The sequence below is a fragment of the Haemaphysalis longicornis genome, unplaced genomic scaffold, assembly GCF_048455015.1.
Source record: "Haemaphysalis longicornis isolate Haplotype H1 unplaced genomic scaffold, Haemaphysalis longicornis Haplotype H1 scaffold_8, whole genome shotgun sequence".
In the NCBI taxonomy this organism is placed as follows: domain Eukaryota; kingdom Metazoa; phylum Arthropoda; class Arachnida; order Ixodida; family Ixodidae; genus Haemaphysalis; species Haemaphysalis longicornis.
The window spans coordinates 110,154,074-110,165,993 of record NW_027526445.1 but is presented as its reverse complement, the minus strand read 5'-3'; the positions used below and the strand labels follow the sequence as shown (position 1 = coordinate 110,165,993).

The 11,920-nt window shown below is 43.4% G+C and overlaps 1 protein-coding gene across 1 annotated transcript in view; it reads left to right on the top strand.

The window, feature by feature from the left end:
- Nucleotides 1-2,406: 2,406 nt before the first annotated feature.
- LOC144149009 (uncharacterized) overlaps nt 2,407-11,920 on the top strand; it is a 31,184-nt gene continuing 21,670 nt past the window's right edge. Inside the window, exons 1-4 of the mRNA XM_077680537.1 lie at nt 2,407-2,909; nt 5,518-5,567; nt 9,159-9,240; nt 11,139-11,167. Coding sequence (XP_077536663.1) covers nt 2,870-2,909; nt 5,518-5,567; nt 9,159-9,240; nt 11,139-11,167 — 201 coding nt within the window. The 5' untranslated portion in view covers nt 2,407-2,869. The remainder of the gene's footprint in view (nt 2,910-5,517; nt 5,568-9,158; nt 9,241-11,138; nt 11,168-11,920) is intronic.

Here is an 11,920-nt window from a genome sequence, read left to right as displayed (position 1 = left end):
ACTGCTCCTCTCCTCCTGCACTGCTTGGGTCCATAGTTTACCCCCGAATTTTGTTATTTCATCCCTCCAACAGGTAAGTGGCCTTCGCCTTCTTCTAGGCCCATCTCTTGGCATCCGCCGTGCTATCCTAATTGTCCACGAGTTGTCAGTTCGACTCACTACATAGCCAGCTCAAATGCATTTCTCTTTCTTTGTTTCAACTATGACATCTTCTGCTCTAGTTTGTTCCCATATCGAGGTAGCTCGCTTTCCGTCCCGTAGTGTTACTCCTGACATTCGTTCCATAACCCGTTGAGCCCACCTAAGTTTGTTTTCAAGGTTTTTAGTAAGACACCAAGTTTCAGCTCTACACGTCATAATCGGCAGTATATATGCACTGGTTGTCGATGTTTCTTTTGAGTGACACCGGTAGCTTACTTTTCATTCTTTGAGAGTGCTTGCTCAGTGCTTCCCAGTCCATACCTATTCAGCGCAGGATTCCTCTTTCGTGGTTGGGGTGAGCGCTAACCATCTGTCCGAGCTAGTTTGCATAGAATTGAAGTAAAAGGTAGAAGGAAACATTATTTCTCTTGCGCGTTGACGTAGGTTATCTCGAAGGTAAACACTTACAGCCGAATACTTTTTCAGCTGATCATTCGTGATAAAGTTGGCTTTGCACCAGGCATTTTTGCTCAAGCAGGAGAAAAATGCACAGATCCATAGCTTATGTCTGCGCTTCGCACAAACAATTTCATCCTGTATGTCAAGTAACCCCAATGAAAGGAATGCTTACTGTGCACTTTAGAGAATTTGCCTAGATCGAGCCTACGTTCCTAACTCCTTTCGGGACGAAAAAGAACATTCCAGAACCCAGTGGGTTCTATAACCGCGCTGTCACCGCCGAAGTCAAATACATTTTAAAATAACAGGACCCATAGAGTGGGCCGTTTGGTTTCCAACATCCGGAGCTATTGAACCCCTCGGACCTCAAAGTCATATGCAGCTTCGGGAGTTTTTGTTGACGAAGAACAGTACATGAAACTCTGAAGAAAAAAAAACAAAAAAGGCTTCTGCAACTGAGTCTAGGTATCTGCAGGACCCGCTCGCGGGCGATGTTGGTGTGAGCGTCATATGAAGCTGGCGTTTACCCTGAAATCGTGGTCATAAATTAGGAACGAGCTGGTTTAAATTACTACCCGTTTTACTTACAGAAGCATGGCTGCCCGCGAAAAGGGTGGAATGGCGGCATGGTGAATTTAAGAAATGGCTGAAGGTGGGCTGAACAATTGAATCAGCGTGAACAATTGTGAGATGTTTGCGAATGAGGAAACGAAACACGCAATTAAAGAAAGAAAATATAATCTTTGCATAGAACAACAGTCCTCATGCGCGCCTTGTGTATAGTAGAGATGCCGATTTTTGTTCGTGGGATTCGTTTATTGTTATATCCTGATAATCTCCAGTAAGAAAACAACACTGCTTTCAGGCCCGTATACACGCACTAGCTTAAGAAACGCGGAATATCGGGTGTTTTGAAAATAGTTGCGTTTAATTTCCTTTTTGATAACGATGCCAATATCTAGGCTTTTTCACACTATGAAAGACTTAGGCTAGAACGTTTGTATGTGTTCTTCTCGATTGCAAAATAGAGATAAATATTCATAAAGTGTTTTCACGGACACATCAACACGTAACATATCAAAAAGCTTATGAAGTTGGGTATTTATCATGTTAAAGTGATACGTGTGAGCAGAGTGAGCTTGCAGCAGCCAGTGCAGTAGAGTTAAAAGCTCGTCTTACTTGAATAAAAGCCGCAGCCGTGGCTTAAATTTTGCCCAACCCTGATTGGAAGTATTTTCTACGTTTCCGCTCTTTACAATCAACAACATGACAGCTTCCTATCTCCGAAATACTCGCGCCCTTATAATCGCATCTGATAATGCTCTCGCTTCACCGGATTCATTATATTAAATAGGTGAAACGGTTAAACAGGGCGCTTATTCTGCTTCGCAAGTAGGTTTTTTGCCCGGCTAATCGCACGCTTCAAGGCTGATTTCACGGTATCATCTAAGCACGAACAGCTGGCTGTTGTGTGGGACTCCCTCTATAGGCAGGGGCACTGCAGAAGCACTGAAAGGAACCCACGTAACAAGTGTTGCGGGAGCACAAGAGACGTGACTGCGGACTTTTAGTCTCTCAATCAACGTTGCTTGAAGCTCCTTATGTGCACACCAACAGGTTGCAAGCTTTGCCTATGCTCCTTAAGCTGCAGTGTCTCGCCCTTTTTTAGAATGACGAAAGAAGGCAAGCAAAATAAGAAGTAGATAACAGGAACCAGTTACTAACGACCTAGCAGGCATGCTGGTCACGCGCTATTCGTTCTCACGTGAAGAGGAAACTTTCGCGGTGCAAAATATTCAGCCTGCTGTTCTCGAGGTTTAGGCAGTGTATCGGTGCTTAGACTTTCAGGATTTTATCGCTGTACATTAACACAAACGCACGCTGATACAATCTGAAAAGTCGTTGCCCTTTCAGATCACCGCGTTTAGGTCGGGTTTGTGTACTAACATCTTGCTTGGTACCAGTGGCCGGCAAGTCGCCGGAGGGTTTCGCAGTCATCGATAAGCTGTAAAGTTGCCGCAATACAAGGTAGAAGTTTCTTTCAGGCGAAGGGGATTCCAACATCTTCGTTTAGCATGCGATGACCAGCGCTGCCGGGAGGTATTGTGAAAGTGCGTCATCAAGGTAGTGGTAAAGACGACGTAAATTCTATGTTCTCCGCCTGTTAGAGCGTCGGTGCTGCAAGTTTAGAGCAAGTCGTTCCGTGTTTCTGCGCGAGCCAAACACACGGCGAGGGCTGAAGTTGAGTTCCTCCATCAAAGCGCCTGACATGATTGTAATTACTCTGGTCATCTTTGGGACGGTTGCTGGTGAGTGAAGCAACAGCATTTCTAATTTCTTAAGTTGTGTCTGGTATGCTTAATGGTCAGGAAATTTGTTCGAAATCTTTGCGTTGCCAATGCTTCAGCTACGTGAGGTTTATTGTATTACTTGATGCGTCTAACGCTGGGTGGGGAGCCAGAGGGAGCCCAGCCCTCATTTGTGAGGTGTCCCTGTAAACCTATTTGTTTTCATGCAGTCTTCTATCAGATATAATAACTAGGGGAGCCCTCAGGTATCTTTGTCTCACAAATGTTTTATACGTGACCGAGACACCTTCAAAGTTTTGTGCAAAGGTGGATGCTTCAAAAACGGCTTTTAAAATTAACATAAATTTACACTTAATTTTCCGTTTTTCACGTAGGGATAACAAACACTGCGCCGAACTTTTAGAAATACGTGTAATAATTACACCAGGCGACAATGTTCTTAATTAGGATAATATCATAAAGAGCAAGCGCTGACAAGCCGACAACAAGGTCAACATCACGGACAGTAACATTCACGACGTTTACAGGATGCAACCGTAAATATTCAATTATAGCAGTCCGAACGGAAGTCGCCGGGGTCGTATACGTCGAAGACTTATTGCTTGGTTGTGGGTGGTATCGCGGTGGCTTATTGTATACATTCTATAGGCTGCCGAAAAATTCCGGACACCAAACGAAACAGTCCAAAATTGTTTGTGAGGTTTCACCGTCAAACAGCCTGCTTAAAAGCAGTCACCATAATGAAGTAAACTAGGCTTTAGGACACGAGTCCTACGGTTCAGCTTCATTAAAAAGCAGAAAGTTGATCCACCCACGCAGCCAAAATGAAATTCCGGCGAATGACGATGCCGACCATACACTTAAACTGAAAAGTTCGGTCTGCGATTTGGCATCACGAAATTAAAGTGTGGCGTTCTGCATTGCGCCATGCCAAAGCACAAATAACGCTTATGAGTCAATTTATATGCAAGTTGCTGTCATTATACGCATTTTGTTTGTTGGCGGCATGGTTTGCTCAGCCGAGCGCATTGTGGAGAAGGTGAACCAGGAGTTTTCTTTAGAGTGTAGATGTCGAAGGTCATATCGTGTGAAGTAAAGAAAACTGTTCGAACCATGGCAGGCACGACTCAGATACTTTAAACTGCGGGAGTTTGTGGGAGTTTAAATCAATTACATAAGTTGAGATGTACCATCTCAGAATCACTTGTTTGAGGTAGCATCACAGTAAGAGAAGCAGGGGACTGATTGGCGCAATACGAGGTGTGCAATACTTTCGCTGGCCAGGTGCGCCTAAACCTGGCTGCTGCTACGCGCTGGTTAGTTCGATTTCGGGTTATTAGGACGCCTTTCCTCCTTCCCGTTACCCTGCTATTGCTTTTTGCCTTGTTTTGTCTGTGTCCACGTGATTCCGGATGCACCAGCAGCCGCGGTTTTCTTACTGCCACACTTGTGGGCGTGCTCACTCGGGAGACATATTTCCGCCATGTAGGCACTTTACGGTTTTCTTCCGAAACGTTTGAGTGCATTTTTTGTAAATGAAATAGCGTTTAACCTGTTATTGAATTGACGGTGTAAGAAACGTACAGGGTTACATCTGTCGACCTATATAGGGTTGAATAGTTTGCTTTATACGCCTATCGTGTGCCCAATGACGTTGTTTTCACTAAAAGGGAACAAAGATATCCAGAAACACTGTTATCTCCTGGCAGTGACGTCATGAGTGAGGTAGATGAAACAATACGGAGTGGGTAACGGCATGATACCATTGGTCTGGCGCGGTAAAACGGAAGCGAAATTGCCAGAACAATCGCAAAGTTGTGGTTGCACACAGTATCGATGGCTGCTGCAGTCCGTACTTGGTACATCACGGGAAAAGTGCAAAAAAGTTGCATGGGGGCTCACCACATTTTGACCTGCCTTGGTTATTTTCTGTTAACTTGTTTGATGTTTGCAGCAAGATAAGCCTGATTGTTATTCTTATGTAGTTGTCTTGCGAGTGTACCGAACCGTAATTTTTCGTAATGTACCATTGAAAGTACGAAGGCACCAATTATTTGAGGAGAATTTAGTTGTTTTTATTTACTCACTTATATTTGTTTACGTATTTATTGTTTGTTTCGTCAATGATATTTAAAATTAAAGTAATTTTTTCTTGCACACAACAGTCGATCCCTATCAGTTCCCGTACTACTTTTTCAAATAGGTTCGATTTCTGAACATGAGGGTTACAAGCTAAAGTCTGCTCGTTTTCAGAGCTTAATTACACAGATAAATGGGTCCCCGAGCATAATCTTGCGCTGGAATTACGCTTCAAACAATTTTTAAATTGCGTTTGTGTGCAGCACATATTTGGTGAGTTATTGGTACTATGCACATTATCAACAGCTGACCATGCATCAGACCAATAAACGACACAAAAATGCCACATGACGACAACGCAAATCCTTGTTTGGGACACCATTACAACGTACCTGCGAGTGCTCGGCACTGTCTCAATAGCGAAGTCTCACTGCTGCCGTATCACCTCCTGCTGTCATTGTTCAAAGTACCAATGGAAATAAACCCATAGTGCACATTGTTTTTCATGTGCTGGAACTGTTCCTTCCAGCCACACTTCTTGAAGCCACCAACGTCACCTGCAATGCTACGTGCACAACTGTAAGTTACGTCGCTGGTACACATCAACTATTTTGTTACAATTTGCTGGTCAAGTGTTTATGCTCTGTCGGGGCACATCCTGTTGCAGCTTTCTGATTACATGCTTGATGTTTTAATTTCTAGAAGTTTGTGGGTTATGACTCAGCTTCAATGCAATATCACTCGTATTTATGCGAAAGGCATGGTGGACTATAATTTGAAGGGTTATGATAGCTGGGAAACGTTTCAAACATTTAAACGCGACCTAACCAAATGAATGGAACGTCTGTGAGACACGCTACGGAACATTTAAGTGTGGTTACCGCTGACTGGTAAAAATTGAAAAAAAAAAACGAGTCGGACCCTTTTTTGCCGCTTACTTGGGAACGGTCGCTAGCCACCATATTCTCGAAGAAGAGTACCTCCAGAAAAATAATATAATTCTTCCACCCGTTTTTTTTGTCACCACGTGAGCTGTAACACATGTGACTTCGGCTATTTTTGTATCTGCATGCTTTAGGTGATATGTCGATTACTCAGGACGAAGCTAAAGAAAGGGCAACACATGTTCCTTCTTTAGATTCATCCGGTGTAACGTTCGCTAATGTGATGTAGGCGTCAGTTAATAGCCAATTTGTCCGACTTCCCCCGCTAAGCGTCCCTCTATTCCTTAAAAATAGCAACGAAATGGTGGAGAAGTCCGGTTGGGAATGTCAGATGTGTGGCAATCCAATTACAGTTCTCGTACTCAGAACACAGAACAACGCTTTTGTGATGGAGGGGGAAAACAAAAGCGCCCGTGCGTACAAGATTTCGGCGCACGTTAAAAGTCCCCAGGGGGTCAAAATGAACCCGGAGACCTCCACTACTGCGCGCCTCATGGCGTGCGTTGCGCCGGCGCGGCAAACCCTACAATCAATCAATCAATCAATCAATCAATCAATCAATCAATCAATCAATCAATCAATCAATCGATCAATCCGATCAACAGAACTACACATCAAAGAATGCCTTTAAAGGGGTATTGACACAAAATTTTGAAGGCGAGATAACTTCGGAGATAGGTGGTGTGAACACATATACATCATCTGCAAAATACCTGCGGCGAATGCAGCCTAGAACATATTTAAAATCAATTTTAAAGTGTGCGAAACGCAACCGAGCAGCCAGCAGAGGACCACACGCAATCAACATCTCGTGGATATTTTGTAAATAAAGAACATCCAAGAACGTCACGAGTTTGTGTTTGCCGCTTCCGCATTGCCGGCGTTTTTCGCCGGCTGGCCCAGCTCGCCGCTACAATCGGAGGGCCGGAGGGCGGAGCTTCTGCTCGGAGATCGAACGACCCGATCGTTGGTGGCGGAAGTGCCGTGATTTCGACTGCTCATCGGGCAGCTGGCCGCGACCAAAGTTCTACAGCGATTCCAGGCACTCTGTTTCTATCACTTTTTATTTACATTGGACGCGAAAACGCGCCGGAGGCACGAAAAGCCCACTGAGCTATCCGCGCGGTCGCTGTGCAGGCGGCGGCCACGGCCGCGAAGTGGCCCAGGCCGGCGCAGGTAGCTCGAGTGATAGCTTGTTACCGCTGCACGAAATTGTACCCAAGCCCAACCATGGCAGCTTATATGAGAAACAAGTTAATGATGCGATGGCGGGTTTCATTAAAAATTGTCATCTGCATCGCTTACGGGAGCAGCAATCGAATATCCGCCGCAGTGCTGAGCCGAACACATCAGTAGGCGGACCTGTAGGCAGACCGGCCGGCTGCTCCCAGCGCGCGTCTTGCCACCCAATGCGTCGCGAGTCGTTCTTTAGCCGCGGTAGCATTTGCATTCGCAGCGCCTGCGCCACGTCCACGGTCGCTTTTTAATTAAGCGGCCCACGAGATCAGTACGTGGGGGCATTCGCAGAAACTGCCGGCGATGCGGATTCGACAGTGCTACGGCCGCTCTGCTCTGTGATATCCCTCCGATGGTCACGTGGTCATCTTTGTTCACACAAAATCCATCGTTTCGCTGCACCCGCTGAAACCGAAACTGCGACTGGCGGCATTGAAAAGGCCTCTAATTAAACAACCGTCGCACGCTGCAGCAAAGGAGGTTTCTACAGGTGATACGTAGGTCACTAGTTACTTATCGCAACCAAAAAAACAAGATGCAAAATTTTTGTGTCAGTGCCGCTTTAAAATGAGAATATTTTGCTTTATGCAAAAAGGTATTTTCTAGAAATACCTTCATGGTGTCATGTTCACTCATTGAAATCAACATTTAGAACATGAGTAAAATTCACAGGAAGAGTAATATCACGTGCCTCACTAGACTTAGTCCTTTCAGGTAAAAATGATGCGGTTCTCGAAAGTTTTCATAGACATAGTCCTCACAATCATATTATTACTTGATGGGGCTGATATTTAAGACTATTCAGGTGCCATGGTGAAACTGGAATGCGAAGTAATACTATATGACAGTTGCAGTACCTGCTTACTCAAGCATGACACGAACGATGGCAAGTAGAGTTACATCTGGTGTGTTTAAAGAAGCTACACATACATATAAAGAATTACTGTTTGTGAATCCCTAAAACTCTCGTAATTTATATTCAGGAGAGTGATTTCCCGCCCAGCAGAATTTAGATGCCCCTCACATTATGGGTGTGCTTCTGGTTTGTGAAAAATTTGGAATTAAACGAAATGCAGATTTTTCTATGAAACAAGGTAAGGCACAATAAAATTAAAAAAAAGCATCACTTGTGGCACTTCTTTCATGTGCACCTAACTAAAGGCAATATTTGGCTTCAGAAAGGGTTGTATAAAAGAGTGGCTTTCGTAATAAAAATTTATTACACGGTACCTGCAACTTTGCTTGCTTCAGAAACAAAATGGCTAATAGTTTCTTTCTGAACAAATTAATTTTGACTGCCTTCTTGTTCGTTCAACAAAATGACGCTTCAGCTTGGTTGTTTGGTTTAGTTAAACCTATCCTAAAGCAAAGTATCCATATAAAAAGAACATGAGCTAGCTAAAAGTTAAGTGCATCAAAATATACTGATACTTCGGAGTTTATGGGATTACCACACATCAGAAAAAAACTTTTACAAGTATAACCTACGAATATAAAGTAACAGATAGAGGTCCTCACAAAAAAGCTTCTCTCAAAGCTGAGACGTGGACCGAACATCAATGGCTTTTGTGATGCTACAGGAAACCAGGGCTTTAATTAAAGCCTTTTATCACCTACGCACTCTTTGACTAACTTTCTGCGTGCGTGAGGTCCTTGCAAAGCAGAAAAAGAAATTTAAGAGTAAGTAAAAAAGATATGTAAGTAAAAACGTAAACTTCTATGTAAGCCTACGATAAGCATAGCTGATTGCGGGAGGTATTGAATTGTATGGCTTCGTGCGCGTATAAATGAGAGACGCTCTACTGTGCATCTGTGGTTAATGAAGAGCGTAGCGAATGTTTGCAGTTCGGAAAGTTGGTTCGCAGGGTTATTACTGCGGCCTGCAGTGTATACTTGAAAATGATCTGCCAAAAAGTGAGATATAAAATTATGTGCTCGTAGTACGCGACCGTTCAACAACTAAAAAAAAGTCATTTTCTATGCTGCCTAGGACACCGACTGTAGCGAAGGCAAATTCTGTGTTCCTCACTACAACTACTCATCCGGCTCGTACTGCCACACGCGGAGCTACTGTGAGTATTTTGCATGGTTCTCAGACCTTTACAAGTTGTCGACGCGGTTTTTAGGCTTTCCCTCAACACATAAACATAGTTTAACACTGCAAAAAGTTGAATGTAATAAACGTTTTTTGGAAACTTGGCGGCTTGTTTTTCTTAGAGCAAGCGTGGATTCATAGGCAATAAACAAAGAATGGCGATACGTTGTTCTAGTTGGTACATTTCTTGCAGAAAGCGCCGTGTCCTTTCTTTCATGTACTCCGTTGTTTCCTCAATGGTGTTGCTTTCCACCAATAAACCATGACGTTTTGACGCAAACCGGGACGAATAATAAGCAACCTTTGTAATGCCTGTGCTTTAGCAAACTTCATATGGGGGACGGAAGGCGTCTTTATACACAAACTTCTCGGGCGTTAGTTTTGTATCGCAATTAGAAACACGGGGATAAATGTAGCTTGTGGATCAGCGTTTACAAGTTATAACTTAGTCTTCAGAAAGTCCACGGATACTATTTACATAGGTTCTCCATTTTTTGGATAAAAACCCATATCGCCTGGTTACTTCTGTCTTAACTTCCCCACCGAAAAACATTGACAAAAAACTGGGTTGCGGGCTTCGGCCCGGAATTTATCCGTTACAAGCGCATGTTGTGATCTCGAAAATGCGCCAGTACCACGAAAAATCCCGAGCGAAATTCGTTGCCCGATTCTTTCACACAACCTGCGGCGAATTCAAAACGCTACTATAATCTCATCCTCAAGGATACAAAATGTCCCTGAAGCGAATCATCTGGCCCTGCAAAGGTATGTTTACAATAGAGAAAACATTAAAAATTATATTGGAAATTGAATTTCCTACACACATGATACATAGAATTCGCAGGGCGCAAGTAAAAATGCAGAACGAAATTAGTGAATCTTATCTTTTCTGCCGGGCAAGAAAAGCCCACTGACAATGTAACTAATTACAAATTCAAGCAGCTCTTAGTGTTAGTATGATGAGTATGGCCGCTTGATTGGAAGAACTGCGGGAGATGTACGCGTTCGGAATTTTGACACTGTTGATAGTTCTTTCGAGTAAAACTTCCTCCTGTGTGAAAATATTTCGCCTGTTTGAAGATGCTAATGTTTCAATACGATGATCTTATTTCTGAAAAGAAATCGCGAAGTTCTGATATTCACGATTTATTTTAAAACCGGATTTATCACCGCTTACCAAACGTCCAAAGACAACGCGTTTTTTTTCTCCCGAATTAAAAAAAAACAGTGAAAACACGAAGGCTGAGCACTGTTTATATGATGTGCTCTGTCGCATTGCCAGATGCGGCAGAGCAGCGAGTTTAATTTAGGTAAGATCATGTCATAAAGTAACGCCGGGGATGAATAAAACGTACACTTTTTATCCAAATATTGCCATTTCGAGGAAAACTAAAATTAGCACAAGTTCTTATTACAGAATAAATTTTGAAAGCTGAGACGAAGAAGTTCGCGCGTGTTATTTACGTACAGTGGTGTCCTCACTGCTTTTGTAAGAGCTCTATGTTGACACTTAGATCCGACAGTTATCAGGCATAAGAAAGCGTTTTGGTTGAATGGTCCTAATGGCGTATTGAAAGTGAGCAGCATGTCGTAGGCCCATATGTACCAACCCTGCATATGCATAATGGTTTTTATTTCCAACGAGTGAAAAAAGCAACATAATCTGCAGACGAATTATGCGTTTATGGAATGGTGTATCGCATCCATCGGCTACACAAGGCAGAGTACGCTGGTTTGTTCGACACAGAGGGACACACGTTATAACTTGAGGCGAACGGGGGTAAGAGACGAAATCCCTCACCTTTGTTTTGCTCATAAAAAAGCAGGGATCTGTGTTCTAATATATACTCACAGTATTTGTCTCGCCTTTTTCAGGCATCACTGCAACACGAAAGACCTGCTCCGTAAGTATATCTTTTTGGCGGCCATAGAGAGCCGCACCAGGTCGCCATTTATGCAGTAGAAATTTGACGTTATGAGCGCAAACAAGTTTGCACGTCATTGTGCCGAATGTGCACGACGCAACATTAAACTTAAAAGCGTTTTTGCACATTCCTATAATTTTCGCTTCTCAAACAATTGTATAACCTTAAAGATTAGTTTCAAACTCGCATGGAAAACGTAACTCAAATAAGAAGAACGCGTTGCCCTTGGGACGGCACGTAATGCGAAGAATTTGCCAAGAATAAACAGCCAGGATAAGAGCCACGCTACCGAGAGACCAGAGTAAACGTAAGCTAGACCAATTACTTCGAGGAGAGGGAAGGGAAGAAACTTTGCTGATACACCAAATGTATTCGGAGAGCCCGAGTAAAAAGTAATTGAAAGGCTACAAGGGAATACCTTCGACCTGAAACAGGCCCAAATGTGCTGCCACTGATGAGGAGGATATTGAGGGTACCCAACGGTTATAACGGAGACATAATTTTTTGTCATTGGTTGCCAAACCCTTATAATAAGAGTACTGTGCATGAAACGATCGAATAATAGTAAAAATTTATAAAGAGGTTGTAAGGAATTCTACAATTTCCGAAATGCTAAGCAAGTCGAAATGACGCACCAGAGGTGTCCGAAGAGGTGAAAATGTCCGCCGGGAGCACTAATATCACCCGTAATTCATGAGAGAACAACGTCAATGCGAATAGCGTCGTACCCAT